Raw genomic sequence first — 19,048 nt, 5'->3', positions numbered from 1 at the left:
GGTGCCTGCAGCAGCGAGGCAGTGCTCGAGCTGCCAGTCCTGTGCTGCTGCTTCTGGGAAAGGCAGGGAGAAGGCAAGGAGCAGGGTGGGGAGGGTGAAAAATAAATATATAGCAGCCAGCTGGTGAGCTGTGGAGTCAGCACAAGGTCTGGAGGACACGGTGCTGGCAGCGGCGCGGGAGCCCTGGTATTTTGGACAGCTGGTACAGCAAGGTCAGCCCAGCCAAAGCAAAGACCCCTCTGCTGTTCTCCCTGCTGTGGCTGAAGGACACACACCCCTGGCTGGAAATCCCAGGGGGAAAAGCCACCACCCCTTGGGGTGACTCTAAAACAAGCTAAGTGGCAGATGAGGATGAGGAGGGACAGACGGGTGCGAGTTCCCAGCCCGGCTGGGTACATACCAAACCAGCCCTGACCTCATCGGCAGGAAAAAGCACGCGGCACATTTTCCCCGTGTTGTTTCTTTGTTTGCCATCTGGGAACACGATCCCGCAGGAGGCCGTGCCCCGAGACATGAAGTCATATCATGATTATATTGCCACCTCCATGCCGGGATTGAGATCTCATCCCAAAATGCCAGACTGGGTCGGTGTTGGCCACAGCAGCACTGCAGAGGAAGTTGCTTTGCTGAAAGGCAACGTGGGCCTCACTCAAAACATCTTTACGTGGACACATGTTGCAAACAAAACAGGTTTATCCCAATAAAGTTGGCTTAAAACACCTTGGCCTGATTTTGCTCTGTATCTGCTGGAATTAGTGATGGCAAAAACTGGCACAAACACAGGTATAAGCACCAAAACCAACCCGAGCTGGAAGCTGATGGACAGAGATGAGTGAGACCAACTCTGCTCCTTCTTTACATTTAAGGATGAGCAGAAGCCTGTGCCACCCCTTTGGAGCCCACACACGAAGCCTGGGGTGGGGATACACAAAGGTGCCACCAGCTTGGCCAAAAAAGCACAACCTTCCAAACACTGCCAGTAGCCAGAATGATTTTGGTTTCCTTCAAAATTCATAAAAGATGCAAAAAAAGCAGAGGTGGTGCCTGCCTGGCCATGACCTGGGACCCTTCCTTTACAGGTCTCATTTTTCACACTGAGGTACACCCAAATATCTGGGAATTTGGCCCAGTGGAACAGAGGAGGAGGGAAAGGCATCATCCTCCACCTCCTGGGTTTACTTTTCTGGCATCCAGGAGCTTCGGCTGCTGCTCAGCATCAGTAGGACAAGGTTTAGTTGAGAACACAAGAACTCTTTGATGTGTGCCCAAAACCTTTTTCAAAAGCCAAAAGGAAAATGCCCACCAACAGCTGTCAGCTCAAAGTAATGATTTAGAAATGCAGTGTGACCTTTGGAGCTCAGAACCTGCAAGAGGGGCAAAATGCCCAGCTGAGCCAACAGCACTACTGCTGATTAGAAAATACAGTGAACTCAGCCCCAGGATCTGACTGTGCCCTGTCAGGCACAGCACCACACAACCAGACCAAGGTGTCCCCTGAAAAGTGTGAATGGGACATGGAAAACAGTAGGTGATACTCAGAAACCAGCCTGAGGACAAGGCTGGGGAGAGGCAGCGAGCTCCAGGTGCTCCCAAGGAGCAGGATGGCAGCACCTGTATGACACCATGGAGCACCAAAGCAAATTTCAATATAGAATCACAGACTTATTTAGGTTGGAAAAGCCCTCCATGATCAAGCCCAACCATTCCCCCAGCACTGCCAAGGCTACCACTAAACCATGTTCCCAAGTGCCACATCTTACACGGATTTTAAATCCCTCCAGGGATGGTGACTCCACCACTGCCCTGGGCAGCTGTGCCAGGGCTGGACAACCCTTTTGGTGAAGGAATTTTCCCTAATACCTAATCCTAATCTGCCCCTGCACAACTCGAGGCTGTTTTTCCTTGTCAGGTCACTTGTGCCCTGGGAGTAGAACCTGACCCCCACCTGGCTCCACCCTGCTGTCAGGGAGTTGCCGAGAGCAATAAAGTCCCCCTGAGCCTCCTTTTCTCCAGGTTGAGCCCCCCCAGCTCCCTCAGCAGCTCCTTGTCAGACTTGGGCTCCAGACCCTTTCCTAACTCTGTTGCCCCAGTACTGAGCTCTGGGGACACCACTGGTGACCAGACACCAACTGGATATGTCTCCATTCACCACCACTCTGGGACCAGACAGATTTTTACCCAGTGAACACAAACCCATCCAAGCCACAAGCAGCCAGTTTCTCCAGAAGAATGCTCTGAAAAATGCTGCCAAAGTCTTTGCTAAAGTCCATACAGAAAACATCCACAGCCTTCCCCTCATCCACATGTGTCACTTTGTCATGGGAGACCTGATCTGGTCAAACAGGATATGCCATTCATGAACCCATGGTGGTTGGGCCTGATCACTCCATTGTCCTGAACAGCTCTGCTCCAATTATGGTGGGATTTGAGAGCTTTCCAGAAACCTGAAAGTATTTGCAGAAAGTTGTATTCAGGGGGAACAAAACACCAAACCAGGGGGACTCACTTTTGCAGGTACATAACTGCAGGGAGAGCGGTGGCAGGTGAAGATGGGAAGAGTTGGAAAGGCAGGGGAAACTTTTCCTGGGGAACACAGGACACCAAAAATGTCAGACTGGTAGAGCACAAGCAGCCCTTGAGCTGGGAATGCAGCACTTTGCCCCTCCAGAGAGGAAAGGGATGCTGAAGGGTGGCTTCAGAGCTGCCTTCAGCAGGCACAGCCAGCCAGATCTACCAAGTATCCTCTTGCAAGGGGCACAGCTGGAAAGAAGATGCATTCTCACAGCGCACATCTGGACACCTCACAGAGGGCCAAGGGTAACAAGCCAAGGGATGCCCATCCTGAGTACCCTTTCCACGCTCAGCATTGCCATTTTTTCTTGGGAGGAGAACCCAAACCCACCCCACACATGCCAACAACAGCAGGGTTCTGCAGCAGCCCCTCTGCAGGCAGAGTTCACCTCCAGGAGACCCTCCTGCAGCAGGCAGGACCACAGGCAGCATCACACCTTCACAGAACATCACCTGTCCCCCTGCTCCCCACCACCAAACCACAGCAGAGACACCACCCACCCAAAATGTCAGTGTCTCCACCCTCCTGACAAGCCTCAGAGGTGGAGGTCCATCATCATCACCTCCACGCTGTTACAGAGATGACCTAAGACCCATCCTGCTCTTACTGCCCTGCTAGGAGAGAGGGATGTGGAGATGTCTGGTAGCTTTTGGAGTATTTACCTCAAACTCTGAGTCACCTCTGTCAACCAAATGCAGGCAGGGCAGCAGCAAACCACAGCTCTGAGTGCAGGGCTGTGTAAAAAAGCACATGCAGTCAAAAAATGAAATTGCAGAGCTGCAAGGAAGAATGGGGAGATGGTTTTAACTACTCAGGCTCATTCCCTCCTGCCTGGTCCCATTGGAATGGGGACCTGGGCGTCACACAAGAGTGAAAGGCTCGTCTGGGGTGACTTTCAGCAGCAAGTGTGGCTGAACAAGGGTACAACTAAATTAGCCAAGTGCCCTACCCAAGCATTAAGCCATGTTTTAAATAACATTGACATCTGTGAGGTCTCAGTCTGTTGGGAAGCATGTGGAGGCAGGGAGGAAAAAGGTGGTAGGGCCTTCTGGCCAGCCAGAGTCCCCACCAGGACATAGCAGAGCCTGGCTGTGTCATCCCCAGGCAGCTCTGCTGTGCCTCCTGCCACTCTGCCCCTTGCAGCAGCCCCTTAATTTGCTCATTAGCAAAGCTGGGAACAAGAGAGAGGAATTGAATAGTGCCCCTTTCCCTGGACACACTCTGTGTCCTTGTGGGAGTTTGGGATTGGGGCCAGCATGGACAAGGACAAGCATGTCTGAGAAATGCCACGTTCTGGGTGGGCCACTAAGGAACCCCAGGGCACCCATCAGCAGCATCCACACTGGGACAGAACTGCTGTCCATAATGTCCTCATGAGGGGCCTGGGGACATTACGGAACACCAGCTGGGGACATGCAGACGATGCCCCCCTCACCAGCTGCACCCATACGGGCTCTGCTGGGGCAGCACCCCAACATCACCCACAGGACAGCACCGTGGGATGCTCACCTGACTCCTGAGACCCTTCACAGCCACCAGCCACCTCCACTGGCCAAGGCCTCCAGCTCCAGACCAGCGGGCTGATAGACAGGCACACAGGCATCACAACCCACCCAGCAGCCACAAAAATAGACAATCCACATCCACAAATGTCCAGAAATTACGTAGGGACCATCCAGCTCAGGCCAATGGTGCCTGGGGGAAACCACCCAAAAGCAACAGCTTCCAGAGGATTCCCATCATCAGTGCCAACCCAACCTCCTGTGCCATCCTGGCACTCTCCAGGTGCATGCAGCTCCTGCCTGGTGGCTTTCCAAGCAGTGTCCCCCCAAGCTTGGGAGCCAGCACAGCTGAATGGAAAATCACATTTGTAAGCAGCCAAGGGAGAGCGACCCGAGAGAAAAGGAGTGCTGTCTCGGAAGGGCTGGTTTACATTTCTAAAGAAAATGCCAGCGCCTCAGAGAGCCACAGGGTTCTGGCTACGGATGGAGCAGGGAGGCTTTGAAAATGACCTCGGGCATTTAGGATGTTGGCATTTTAGGGAGCCCAGCCTAGGGCCTGGTTTGCAGATACAGAGCAGCGGCTCTGGAGAGCTCCTGCAAGCTGGGAATTCGACAGTAAAAGCTGTTATTTCTGAATCCCATGGGAAAGACAAGCTAAGAGTAATAAACTTCTGCTTTGCTCTGCCAAGTCCTTTCTAGGTGATGCCCCCAAAGCATCCTCTGTAACCCCAATGAGAGGCACAAAAAAGAGCAACTGGGGAAACTGGCAGCACCTGGGTGATGACACCCTTGAGACCCTTCAGGGGGCACAGGGAGACACTGCCTGGGGGTCCCTCGCTGCAGGATAACCAGAGCAGCACATTTGGGAGGGCACCCAGCCCCATGCCCACACATCAGCCCCCCAGCTGTGGGAATGACTGGGGTTTCTCCAAGGGAAACCCTTGGATGAAGGCACCTCATAAAACTGGAGATAACTTGGGAAGTTTCCTACAGAGGCCATGAGTTCCTTCAAGCTTCCCAAGGATGGTTCTGCAAAGGGCAGGGCAGGCAGCCTTTCTGCCCCTCTGGCACCTCTGAGCACCCTCGATGGCAAGTGGGATAGGATTAGGATTTCCTCTTTTCTGGCTCCCACCTCCCTTGTGCAGGGCTGCGAGTGAGTGGGTGCCAATAAAACACATACACACTTCTTGAACAGGACAGGTCTTGGCTCTTCCCACCTCCTGGAAGGATTTTTACCATTTCTTTCACAGCTTGACAGCTCCAAAAGTTCATTGCCAAAGGCTCCCCATCCATTAGTGTTCACCCTCAGGGACCAGACCCGAAAGAAGAGCATCCATCTATGTCACCGCTCCAACTCGTCCTTGATTCCAGAGGTGGAGAGTGCTGGGAGAAGAGGGATGGGGTCTGGGCCAACTGCCTTACCTTAGGGAGGAGAGCTGGGGGTGCCACTGCCAGCAGCTCTGGTGGGGTCATGCTCCTGCCAGCCAGGACCACGGCACCGCACTCGGCACAAGCGCCGATGGTCAGCTGCTTCCCGTCATCCACCAGCAGGCTGTTGGCCACGCGGAGGGTGTAGAGGAAGACGGGAAGTCTGGCCACTTGAACCGCTTTTAATCCAAGGCATCTCTTCTTCTCCTGCCGGCAGAAGAAGCACACGAAGGTCTCCACTTTGTACTGCCGGGACCAGGCGCTGCTGGGGTGGTGGGAGTTCCTGCCCTCGTGCTGCAGCCACTGTCCCAGCAGGTCGTGGTAGCACAGGACGCAGGTGGCCACCAGCCCGGTCGAGTCGGCTGGTCTGGCCCGTGGAGCGGGTGGGTAGACCGTCAAGAAGGGGAAAAAGGGCTCCTTCTCCCCAAATCGTCCCGGAGGGTTGACGTTGATCTGGAACTCCTTGCCAGCTCCCAACTCAGCCCCGCAGATGTAGCAGATGGAGGTGGGACCAGGCTTGATGACAGCGGGGTGGCTGGTCAGGTCGCCAGCAGAGAAGACCTGGTGGTACCTCCCCAGAAAGCTCTGCACCGAGGAGATGAGCTCCTCATTGTGACAGGCCCTGTACATGGCCCACAGGTCCTGCAGCACCCCGAAACACTTGCGGCAGCTGCTGACCTCCCAGTGCTTGTTCAGCCCCTTGGCACCGGGCGGGCAGGGCAGGAGGCTGAGGAAGGGGAAATGCATGGTGCTCTTGGCATTGCCGTTGGTGATTTTGGCCGCCACGGGCCTCGCCTCCTTGCCGCACTCCTCCCCGCAGAGGTAGCAAGCCTCAGGCACCGGTGGGATGCCCGTCCCGTCCTCCTTCATTCCTCGCTGGCCCTTGGCGGGCATGGCCCCGGCGCTGAGGGGCACCACGTAGAGCCGCTGCAGCACGGGCACGTTGGCCAGCTCGAAGCTTTGCCACTGCTGCATGAGGGAGGCAAAGCAGCAGGGACACACCAGGGTGCTGCCGGTGGGAGAGAGGGGCTGGGCACCCGGTGGGGGATTGTGCAGCCAGAGGAAGGGGAAGAAGGGTCCCGGCGAGGTCTTCTCCTGCTTCTGCACGTGGACGCGGTGCTGGGCGCCAGGTGCCAAGGGGCTACCGCAGATGTAGCAGGCGGTGCCCGGTGCCCAAGCGGGCCGCTCGCTGCCTTCCTCCTCCTCCTCCTCCTCGCTGGTGATGTTGATCTCGCTGTCCGAGGAGCAGCAGGGGGGTCCCCGCTCGCCCCCAGCCGCCGCAGGGGGGGCTCGCGCCGCGCCGCCCGCCCCCTCGGGCTCCGAGAGGGGCTCGGCGTCGGACAGCTCGGAGAGCTCGGAGCCGGCTGCCGGCCCTTCCTCCTCCTCCTCCTCCTCTTCCTCCTCCTCCTCCTGGTGGCCGGCGGCGCGGCGCGGCGGCGCGGCGAGGTCCCAGCCCGTGGCCCCCCGCCGCAGCCCGGCTCCCCCCGCCGCCGCCGCCGCCGCCTCGCACTGATGGGGCCGCTTGAGCCAGTACATGCGCTTCTCCACCGGCGTGCGGCTGCGCTCGAAGGAGTCCCACTGCTCGCCCAGGAAGCAGCGGCAGACAGCGCAGACCAGGGCGCAGCCCTCCGCCGAGACGGCGCGGGCGCCGGGCGCCGGCTCCTGGTGCTGCAGGAAGGGGAAGAAGGGCCGGTGGTCGCGGGGGGGTCGCACTTGAAGCTTGAGCTCTTTGCCGCGGCTGATGCCGCCGCCGCAGATGAAGCAGCAGAGCGGGGGCGCCGGGGGTTGCAGAGCCCCGGGGCCGCCCCACCCGCCGCCGCCGCCGCCTCGCCGGCCGCCAGCGCGGCCATCAGCCGCTGCTTGCGGGAGAGCGGCGCCGCCGCTGCCCCGGCCCCGCCGCCGCCCCCGGCCCCGCCGCGCTCATCGCCGCCCCCGGCTCATCCCGCGGCTCCGCCGGACACGCAGGCTCGGGGGGCGGGTTTGCGGAGCGCTCCCCCCCCCACCACCCTCCGCCCGCCTCCTCCCGCCGGGGGAAGGCAGCGAGAGAGGAAAAAAAAATAAAATAAAACAACACACCAAAAAAAAAAAAAAAAAGGCCTCCCAACAGCAACAAAATATCCCCGCACGGCAACAAAAATAAACCCGGGATAAAAGTTCGGTGCGAAAGTTTGGGTCCCGCCGGCGGCGCGGAGGAAGGGCGGCTGCCGGCCGCCTCCCGGCCCCGGCGCCCCCGGCCCGGCTCCTCCCCGGCCCCCGCGCCGCGACCTGCCCGCCCGGGGGGGCCCAGGGGGAGGAACGAGCCGCTGCCGCCCCCCCTTCCCTCTAGGGGACGTTCAGGGGGAGGAATGAGCGGCTGCCGCCCCCCCGGCCTCCCGCCGCCAGCCCGGCGCGGAGCGAAGGGACCCCACGGGGGAGGGACGTGGGGATTTACAAACCCACCCCCCCCGAGGGGGTTTATAACCGGCCTCACGCGGGGCGGCCCGCACGCATTGTCCCCTCTGCGTCCATCACCAGTGTTCCACCCGCGACCCTCTTCCCACACCACGGTGTTTTGTGCAGCTCCCACTCCCCAAACCAGCGTGGAAAGTCACTACGTCCAGCTTCACGCGGGCAGGACAGATCCCACTGAAAGCACCAGCCCTTCCCTGCCCTTTCCAGCCATTAACTCAGTGTCCCGACCACCCCAGTAATTTATTTCCCGTTTTAAAACTCCTGCCGCTGTTCCAGTTCAATACCAGATTCTATTTCCCGCTCGGTCCTAAAATGCTGCATCGCTTTGCCACTCACTGGTAAATAGCTGATGTGTTCCCAGCCGGAGCTGGCGGCGTTTCAGCGGCGCATGCAATAATCCCGGTATATCCTTACCTGCCTCGCAGCCTGAGATAAGATTTAATGCTTGTAAAGCACTTTGCTGTCCTTGGACAATAGGCACCGCGGAAGCGCAAACTGTACCCAGGGCCAGCCACAATTAAACCTGACTTACTAACCACCCAAGCAGCCAGTCAGCATGCCCACCGGCTCGGCACGGCTCTCCCGATTGAATAAATATATTAGAAGCTGTAGGGATATTTTTCAAGCAGTCATTTTAGGAGGAAGCCTGCTCCCAGCAGAACTGTTGAGTTTGAGTTCATGGCATGTCACTGCAACATCCCCGGTGCTGTCCTTGCAAACCCCTGAGCTTGGAGGGTGCAGGAACAAACCCAAACAGGCAAGGTCGGTGGTTGGATAGGACACAGGATAGAATAGAGGACAGGAGGGACAGTTGGATGAATGCCTTGAACCACATGCCAACACACCCAGATGATGTGAAGAAGGCACACTGTCCTCGCTCCTCATCCTCTTGGTGTGGGCACAATCCTCAGAGCACCCCATCTGCATCCCCCTTGGATTGACCAACCCTCTGTGTCACCTCCCACCCGGATTGCGGGTGATGGTGTCCGGCGCTCCTCAGCAACTGGCTGCGAGATCAAACAGATTGTGTGACATCAGCTGGAGCGCGGGCAGGGGCAGGAGGGCTCTTCGGGGACCCGGATCCAGTTTCCACGCAGATGGCTCCAGCAGTAAAGAAGCAGGGGGTGGGAGGCGACACACAAAGCGGGAACACGATACCTTGGGAGAACTGGCTCTACAGGGCTTTTTCAGGGGTTTCCAGAAGACAGCAAGGCCTCGTTATATTTTATTTATTTATAGGGCTGATGTGGTGGCTGCTCTATGCACCGAGGGCGCTGGGAACGCCATGCACGTCAGGATGGACATGACTCAGATGTTCTTTAAAGGTTCACATGGTCTCTCAGTGTCACCCTTTATCCCTGATGGCAAGGGGCCACTGGGCAGGATGGGGTCCCTGACCCCAGGCGGCAGCACCGGATCTGGGAATGTTTCACCCCGGTTGCCTAGCCAGATCTCCCCAGGGAGCCGCGGCCACTGGCTCAGCCCACCCTTCGAGCACAGCCGACAGATGCTCTCCCGCCTGCTCCGCAGATGGGACAGAAAACAACGCACTGCATTCAAGGTCCAGGGCTCAGCAGGGCCAGAACCCCCTCCCCACTCTGCCCCAAAACACCAACCTTCCATACCCCTCTCCGGAGGCACCACAAGCCCTCGGCTCCCCCCGCGCCCCACCGGGACACAGCCTCTGAGCAGCTTCCCGGGCCTTGGCTGCACCCGGACAGAGCAGCTCATTTATCATCCTGTGCTGCCCCGGCCCTGCGGTTGCTGTTTGCAACAGAGAAGCTGGGAGGGAGAGAAAATTTCTCAAGTCGGCCTCGGCAAGAACTGAAAACATATGCCCTGGCGGCAAACGCGTCCCCCGGGGCGCGCGGGGATCAAGGCGAGCCTAGCGCAGGATTTTCCACCGCGGCTCCCGCCGGCGCACAGCCCTCCTGCCAGAGCCGGCGTTTTAAAGCGACCCAAGGGCTGGGGTTGGTGACAGCCAGGTCCACTCGCCTGAGCCCAGCACTGTGGGGAGAGCGGGATGCAATGCAGATGGGGTGGGATGCAGTGCAGGGTGGCTCTGCGCTCACGCTGGATTGGTGCAGTCCAGTGTCAGGAGGCGAATATCCCATTGCGCCCACCTTAGACCTCCTTGCTGGCTTGTGACGAAGTGATGTCCCCTTCCACAAAGACAAGCCCCAGGGACAGATGTCCCTTACAGGGTTAGGGACAGACTGTGTCAGGACTCAGCACGAGTTGTTCAAGGTGCAGTACAAACAGCCCTAAGTGGCTGCACGGTGTGCCCTCCCCAGCTTGTATTGGGCGGGGATTTAGGATGGATGCATTAGCAGCCTGCCCAGTGTTGGGGCCACCCCCATACTCATCTTTTTCTTCATCCCCATCCCAATCCCCATCCTCATTCCCATTCTTGTTCCCATCCTTATCTCCATGCCCACTCCTGCCTCCATTCCTCTGCCCATTCGCATTGCCACCCCCATCCTTACCTTTATCCTCACCCCATTTCTGTCTCCATCCCTATCCCCATCCCCATCCTTATCCTTATCATCCCCATTCTTGTTTCCATTCCTGTTTCCATGCCCATCCCCATTGCCATCCTTATCCTTTATCTTTATCCTCATCCCCCTTCCTTTCTCCATTCCTGTCCCCATTTTCATCCTTATCCTGACCCTCATTCCCATCCCCATCTCCATCTGCATCCTCATCCTCATTTCTATCCCAATCTCTATCCCCATCATCATCCTTAACTCCATCCCCATTCTCACCCCATGGTCATCCTCATTTTCATTCCTGTCTCCATCCCCATTCCAATCCCCATCTCCGCCCCTGTCCCTATCCTTATACTTACCCTAATCCCCATCCCTCTGACCCTTGCTGCACTGCAGGATGGTGCCAAGCAGCACCCACTCTGTGGTACCCTTAGGAGCAGCCACGTGCTGCAGATCCCGCGTCTCCGGGACCGGGAGGTTAATATGGAAATTACCAACTGCTTATTCCTTCCAGCTGTTGCTGTGAGTCATCAAGTGCCTTAAAGAGCATTTCAAACAACACAGTGCCTTTGAGACAGCATGACTGTTTCCCCAGCCACCCCCTCCGGATAATCCTCGGCAGGGTCTGCTGTTTGAAAAGGGAATATTTCTCCAAGGAGGCAATTCCCAGCCATGCATGGCCAGGGAGGCAGAACAGCCACTGCCTCTTCACAGCGCCTGTCCAGGCTCCCACCTCTACCTGTGGGCTCTCGGAGCCCTGCCAGAGAGCAAACCCAGGCGGGGAAAGGCAGTGGGAAGGGTAGCCCAGCCCTGCCATCATCCCTGCTCAAAATCCAGCAGGGACATCTAAATGCCACCACATGCCAGCAGAGGTGACGATCCCTGCCACGCCACCTGTAAAAACTGAGGCCCAGGGCAGCCAAGCTGAGCACCACAGTGTCACCTGCCCAGGGTGAAGGTGGCAGGGTGGCCTCTGTGGGACGCTGGGGCACTGACCTGGGGTTCAGCGAGCTTGAACTCTGCACTCAACAGCTGTATTTTTCTCTGCAAGCTTTTTTTTCACTTTATTTTCAGAAGGCTGATCTCTGTACTCAGTTGGTGCTGATTTTTGAGATGGAAAAGATAGGGCTGGTTCATGGAAACAGTCAGGATATATCCCTTATCTGCTGCTTCAACTTTTTGTTGAACTTCTGGACTTGCTTAATTGATTTTTTTTTTTGCTGTTCCTTTTGCTGGAAAAGCTCAGCTTTTCTCCTCCTTGGAAACTATTTCCCCCGGCCCTTCGTGCGGCCACGCAGGTTGAGTCAAGGATGCTCTCGGCCAAGATCGCAGCTGGTGTGAGCAGGAACATCTGCCTCTGCACAGCGGGAAGCCTGAAATAAAAAAATAATGACCCAAGAAAAGCTGTGCACAGGTGACAGGGAGCTGTGGGGTGAGCCAAGGGGAATGGGACATGGCCATCCCATGCTGGAATCGCAGCCATGGACCAAGGGAGGATCCAGTGTGGTCCATGCCTGGGAGGGAGGAATGCTGCTGGGATGGTCCCCACCAGGAAGGATGGAACTGACCTTGTGGCCCACCTCCTTCTCCCCTGCACTGGGACCAGGCCCCAGTTCCCTCAGTGTCCCTATGCCCTGAGACAAGAGGAAGCCATGTCCCCTGCAAGGCACAAGGGCCCAGTTGCTGGTTGTGTTTTTTTCTTTATAAGATTTTTGTTTTTAAGAGGTTTTTTTTCCTTTACTTTCCAGAGCAAGCAGCTCCACAAATGCCAAGTGCTGGTGCCAAAGGGCCATGTCAACAAAGAAGAATGAGTGTGGCTGTTAGAGGCTGCTATTAAAAAAGGGTGGAGCAGAGAGGGAGGGCATGTGGGGGGGGGGGGAAGCAAGAAAAGGTTTGTCAATGCAAATAATAACAGTTTGCAGAGCAGTAAAAAAACCAGGAGCAGCAGCTGGCCCCCTGCAGTGCCCTTGGGTGCTTGTGACGAGCAGAGGCTCTCCACTTTCCAGAACACAAACCCATCCCAGCAATTTGGCATCCCCTGTGGGCAGCATGAAGTGTTTTCCAAGCTCCAAGTATTTTCCAAGCCCGCTGTGCTCCTGCTTGGCCTCCAAGCCCTGATGCAGGGAGCCGTGGCAGGGCTGTGCGTGGCATCGGCTCCCTGGCACGCGGCGGGGCAGGTCGAGGTCCTGCCCCATGAGTGCCAGGAGCTATTTCTAGGTAAGCCCTGGCTGCTGCTGAGTGGGATGGGAGGGAAGGAGCCTCTCACATGACGCCGAAGATGCAAGAGGAAGACGCTGTCTCTGGTTTCAGCTTTCTATTCCCAGCCCGTTATTCACCAGCTGAAGACGCATCTGCCCCGCTGGGCAGCCACGGGGAGCCGGGGCCAGAGCCATGTCTGGTGGAGCTCCAAAAGAGCCCAAGGGAGTTGGGCACCCTCACCTCCCAGGGAAGCAGGTAGAGGTTGCAGCTTCTGCCCTGCCAAAAACCCCCTTGTCATTGCCTCTCCTCTCTGCCAGTATCTGGTACCCAGGATGTCAGACCCAGGATGTGGCGATACCTGGGATGCCCAAGTAATACTGCATGGGAAAAGGCAAACCAAGCAGAGAGAGAGATAAACAAAAGTAGAATCTTACTCCAAAATCTGACTTGAAAGTATTTTTGAGAATAATCCATCAGTTTACTCCATTTTGACTTTTTAAAAAATATTCTTGCTTTTTGAAGCACACCATGGTCTGTCCTTAGCCACGATTTTATTCCCATATCAGCACATACTTTTCACATGCCACAACGCAGCCACTATGCAATGGTAGGAAGAAGGAAAACCCCTGGAAAGACCAAGTTTCTAAGTATTCTCCCTCCCCCTGAAAAAAAAAAAAAAACTTTGGTAAAAATTGAGATGTTCCCACAGAAATTGGTATTTCCCGATGGAAAAACATTCCATCAGCAAAACACTGACCTGCTCCGGTTACAGCCTGGTCATGGCGCTGAGGCAAAGCAGCTGGGAAAGGAATTAGAAGGGAGCTGGAGAGCTACATGGCCTCACCACATCCCGCAGCCCCGGCGGCGAGCCGGCAGCACGGACCCCGCTCCTCCCCAGTGATTCCCGGTTGTGGGATATGGATAAGCCAGGAAAAGCCAAGCTGTCAGCACAGCACCCAGCTAGCAGCACCCCGAGATCGCAGCACCAGCAGCTGTCACCCCATCATCACCCCAACCCTGTGGCACCCCGTGACAGTTCATCAGGGTGTGACCACTCGCAGTTCCTGCTCTCCCAAAGCCTACGGGAGCTCAGGAGAGCCAAGGGTACCAGATGTTCCCAAGGATGAAGCTCTGCAAACAAACCCAGCCTGGCCCGCACTCCTGATTGGGAACATCCTCCTGGATTTAGTGGGCTGAGGGAGGAGATTAGCAGACCAAGGGCTGGAGCTCAGCAGGTTCACCACCAGGGCTAGAGATCAAGGGCTGCCACCTGTGTCTTCACTCTAAGAATTGGTGGAAGTGCTTGTTTGGGAGGTTCTCCTGTGCCTTTGGGTGGCCAAGCGATGGATAGATGGGGTTTGTTTTCATTCTTTTGGGAAGGCAGGTTGGTAAATGCAGGCTGGAGTACACCACTAATCAATCTTCCCTTCTGCAGCCCAAGGGCGAGAAGAGAAACTCCTGTGTTGGAAAGATTTTTGTTGGCAATACAGGGGTAGAAGTCTGTGGCCATGCAGCGGCAAGTGCAGCACTTGCAGAGTCCAGCCCTATTGTGGCAAGCACAGATGCCTGGGAAAGGTGCCACCATGCAGGTGAAACAGGCACTCACATCTCTTGCTGTGGGCTCACCTTCCCCACGTGGCACTGGATCCCATGAGCCGTGATGGACACATCCCTTCGAATGCAGGCTGGAGCTGTCACACCTGGAGAGACTTGAGACAAATCTGTAAATCTGTGGAAGTGTGAGCCCAGACCACCCAAATTCCTATAACCATCAGTTCATCACTTCCCTGTACCAATCCCTGCTCCCTTCTTTCTGTGAAGAGAGCACCATCAGCCCCTGGAGCCCCTTACCCACCTTGGCAGTACCTCTGTGGCCACAAAGCCCTCCCTCCTCCTGCAGCTTCCATGTGGGCCAGGCATCGTCTCCTTTGCCAGCTCCTGTCTGATTAAGAGCAGTGTGTCCTGCTAATCACTTCCCAGACCAAATATGAGTTTCCAGCAGGGATTTGCCCCCTTCCAGCCATGCACATGCTCTCAGAGTCCAGCAGTCCCTGCCCTGGGGACCTCCCCACGCCTCCAGCCACACTGTGGGACTCAGGAGTGCCGGTCATGATGGGGACACTGGATCTCTTGACCTGTGCCCAGGCTGTTTCCCGGGCAAGCAACATCCCTTTCCCATGAGGAATTTCGCCTGCATGTCTCCTTTGACCTCTGCTAAACACATCCATCCCGAGGGATGCACTCGACCCGCTGGAGGCAGCAGAGATGAAGCCTGATCCCACTGGGAAAATATGCCTTCATCCAAGGGGATTCCACACACACACATGACCTCAAATCAGGGTGAACCCCAACCCTTAGCATCCCCCCATTCCTCCCCCCTCCTACCCTTTCCCTAAATCAACACCAGCAACTAAAAGCAAGTTTATCTTAAAGACTTTTAAAAATGTATATAAAAAAAATACAGCTTCATCGGAAAGGCGCTTTTTTTCCCTTTTTTTGGGGGAAAGGTTTATGCCTCCTTGGAGACCTCTTCAATAAAACGCATTCTGGCTCTCCGAGCGTCTGACTGCAAATCAGGTTCCAGCCGTTCCCTTCCTGTGCCGACCTGCTGGAGTCGGCTGTTATTCTTGGCAGGGTGCCCTGAAGGAAGAAAAAAATTCCCCCCCCAAGCTCCCAGCGGCTGGGAAATGCTGATGACATGACACCTTCCAGCATTCTTCAAGGTCAAGAGGGGAGGGAGGGAAATGAAAGGGGAGAGGGTTTTTTTTTTCTGTTGTTAGCGTGGGTTATTGCTTCGCTCAGGCATTTCCCTTTGATGCTTGCTCCTTGTTACACAAGATGTTGCAGGCTCCTCGTGCCCAGGGTACAAGCTCACCCCCTTCCCTAATGCCCAACAGCACGGATCTGCACTCCCAAGGGCATTTTGAGACCAGCGCTGTGTGGGCTGAGCTTAAACCCAAGCTGGTTTTAACCTGCACATCTCAAGGAGCATCGTTTGCTCCCTCTCGTGCTGCCCCACAGAGCTCCATCCTCCAGGACTGCCAGCACATGGACACCCCCATAACCCCACCAGCCAGGAGCCTGTGGGCCCTATTCCAAAACAAAAGCTGCCTCCATGACATCTTCCCCCAGCACTGGCCCACAGGGTCACCCATAGAAAAAACCCTGGTCCCCCTTGGCTGGCCCCGGGCACTGCAACCAACTGATAGGGACACACAGCACCCTCGGGGGTCCCCTGCCTGCAGGACTTCTCCTCTGACAAATAAAACTTGGCACCTCTCTCCTTGAGATCCAACAAATCTCTGCTAATCCCCCTGCTCCCGGCTGCCAAATCCTCCTCCTCCTCCTGCCCCCAGCCAAGGTGCAGAGCTCTTCAAGGCAAGTTGCACACAACCATTAATCCTCCCAACAAGGGATAGCCCTTCTCAGAGCAGAGGGGCGGGCACAGAGGATAAGTGGCAGTGCCAATCTCCTGACAGTGACAAAGAGGATGCTGCACCCCTCAGAGAGGTATTGGTTGATGCCCCAACTCTGGGCTGATGTGCTGCCGGAGCAAACAGCTCTGGCCACTCTGTCCCCAAGGATGGATCCTTTGGGTCTCCTGTTTTTCCCAGCCCACATTAGAAGGAAGATTCAAAACAACCCAAGCACTGTGATGAGGGGAAGCAAAGCAGAGGCCAGAAGTGGTGGCCAGGGACAAGGGAACAAGGCAGGGACAGCACTCCCAGTGTGTGCAGGCAGGCTTGGAATGGGGTGACTTCCCTGGTCCCCTGGGAGCCCCAGCTCATTGCTCACATCCTCACAGCCTGCATCACCACTTCTGTGGTTCAGGATCTTCCTTAGGGGACTGTGCTCCTCCTACTCTGTGTCCAGCTGAGTTCTCGCTGGCACATCATTCCCTGAGGCTGCCAAGGATGCTCGAGGATCACCTTTAGGAGCAGATACGAGCTAAACCACCTGCCCCGGGGATCCCACTGCCTCCATTACACAGTACTTTTTTGGGGACAGGTTGGTGAATGAGCCTGTTGGCTGAGCTGGACCAGACCAGGGCAGCTGGGACTCCAGCCTCCTTGGTGGCTCTCAGCCCTCCCTCGTGCCGTGGGAACTGGCCCCAGGATTACCAGGGCCACAGCACCTGGGCTTGCCGTGGGGTCAGCTTGGAAAGGAGCAGTGGAGAATCCCCAGGACACCCCAGCATCCCTGCAGGCTGCAGGTTCCCCTGGAAGCCGGTGGATGGATACATCCTGCTCCAAGGGCTGCTGGAGGAAATCCTGGAAGGCCATCTTACAATGCAGCCCTTCCTGTCCCCGAAGGACCGCCGAGCACGGAAAAGGCACCGTGGGCTGACGGCACCGGCCGGCCCTGGGGGGACACGGTCCTACCCCCTGGCACCTTGCTGTCCAGCCCACCTGGGGCCCGCTTCCCCCTGGGCTCCCGGCCAACACCGCTGCTTTGTCTGCAAAATCCATAAATACAATGGGAGCAGCGGGTGGATTGCCCAGGAACCCACCAGAGCAGAGACAAGGACACAGCCGGGGCAAGACAGGGAGATGCTATCATTGGGGATGCTTCTTGGCACGTCCCGGCCCCGGTGCTGATCCCTCTGTTCTCTGTCCTGGTGACATCCCACCTGCACAGCAAAGGGAAATGCCTCATTATTGTCCCCAAGATGCCCTTCTGCTCCTTCCAGCCCCTTGATGCCCCCGGGGTCCCTCAGCCCTGTGTTTGGGGCAGGGAGGCGGGGTGGCAGGAGGTCACGTCCCAGCCCTGCAGTGACAGGCTCGGCACGGGGCTCCCGTGTTATTGTTCCCGGTTGTTTTCCAGTGGGGAGGCCGCGGGGCCAGCTGGCTGCCGCCAGCCTGGAACAGCGTGGCCTATTTTAAACCGCTTGCACAAGGAGTCAGCAGCTCCAGCTCGGATTTTTTCCGAACTTTATTTGTCCAAACGCTCTGCAGGGAAGGGAGGGAGGGAGAGCAGGAGGTGGGGGAGCAGCTCCCGGCTTGTTCTGTCGCCAGCAGCTCACCTGCACCGTGGTGGTCCAGGATGCCACAGCAAGGATGCTGCGTGCAACACGCCAGCATGGAGGAGTCCCCAAATCCCACAGGGTCAACAGGAAAGCTGGAGGTGAGGGGATCACAGCATCAGAGCCAGTATCCTGCCTTTAAAAGGCAGCAGATACCTGTCAATGGGCCGAGTTACGTCTCTTGGGAGCATCCTGAGGGCAGGCAGCTCTGCTGTGCACAGAGGCTCATGCCAAGCAGCCACCCACAGGGAAAGACCCAGTGGGAGCCAGGATAAAATCCCATCCTGACCTTGGTGTGAGCACCAGTGGGGCTCAGAGACATCCAGAAAAGGAGGCTGGAAAACTCTCCCCCTCCCATGATGATCCCAGCCTCATCGTTTCCCCTGTGCCACTGCCATCCTCCTGAGGACGCTGTTACCTGTGGATGAAACACTGACTGTGCAGTAATTAAATATTGACAAGTTTAAATTAAAATCCCAAATTTGCTCTTTTTCACAAAGAATCACATCTGCTACAAACTTTTTGGGAGGGCAACTCTTCCCTGAAGGTCCCAAAGGGCTTAGAAACACTGAGCAGGGAAGCACCTTCTTCCCAGCAGAAGACTTGATATTCCACAGTACAACTGGGGTATCCATCACAGGGGATTTTTTTTCAATGCCATTTTCTTTAGCCTAAACTTCTTACTATACCTCTTTGTGAAATGACTCTTCCTGCCTGGGCTGAGGTGAGTTCAGATGATCCCTTCCAACTCCTGTCTGAAATCCAGCATCTCTCACAAGGGTCGGCAGCCAAAGTGATGTAAAACATGATTTCCTAACCCTGCCGATGGGAAATCACTGGAGAACAGAGGGGATGACTATGGTTTAAAAAATTTAATTGTGCTCAAAGATTTTTTTTTTTTTAACTTCTTCCCCAAAGAAGTGGGAGATGCTGTGGCCAGCAGAAATAAATTACCTTTTCCAGAGTTACCAGACCCTTTGCTTGCAAGAGGGGGACTGAGCTTCTGCTTGGGGGGGAACCTGGCCTGTGATGGAGGTCCCAGAGCAACCTGAACACCAACACACAAGTTTTGTAACCGCTAAACCACCCAACTCACAAAACCTACATCCTGGGCTTTAAGTTCTTGGCTGGAGGCCCTTCTGTGCTTTTGAGTTTGAAAAACAGCTCAACTCTTGGAAGAAAAGGCAGGGGGAAAAAGTTATCAGCTGTTGAGTGCTAGCTGGATGGGATAGAGCCGCTGAGCCTCACGCCGGCCGGGTGGACGGCCAGGGAGCTCCACGGATGTCATATTGGCCCAAGGCAATATGTTTATGGCCCTGGCTGGAAGCCCTTCTGAGAAACCCATCGCAGTGATTTACAGCGCTTCCGATGTACACGGAGCCAT

At 56.3% G+C, this 19,048-nt stretch overlaps 1 protein-coding gene across 1 annotated transcript in view; it reads right to left on the bottom strand.

Moving 5' to 3' along the window:
* The window catches only part of GSE1 (Gse1 coiled-coil protein), a 100,842-nt gene extending 94,246 nt beyond the window's left edge, over positions 1-6,596 (bottom strand). Inside the window, 1 exon segment of the mRNA XM_050311699.1 lies at positions 5,497-6,596. Within this exon segment, the coding sequence (XP_050167656.1) occupies positions 5,497-6,477 (981 nt within the window). The 5' untranslated portion in view covers positions 6,478-6,596.
* Positions 6,597-19,048: the final 12,452 nt, after the last annotated feature.

The sequence above is a fragment of the Myiozetetes cayanensis genome, unplaced genomic scaffold (assembly GCF_022539395.1).
Source record: "Myiozetetes cayanensis isolate MyiCay16 unplaced genomic scaffold, myiCay2020 scf16, whole genome shotgun sequence".
Lineage (NCBI taxonomy): Eukaryota > Metazoa > Chordata > Aves > Passeriformes > Tyrannidae > Myiozetetes > Myiozetetes cayanensis.
The sequence above is the reverse complement of the archived record's forward strand: the minus strand, read 5'-3'. Positions and strand labels throughout refer to the sequence as shown.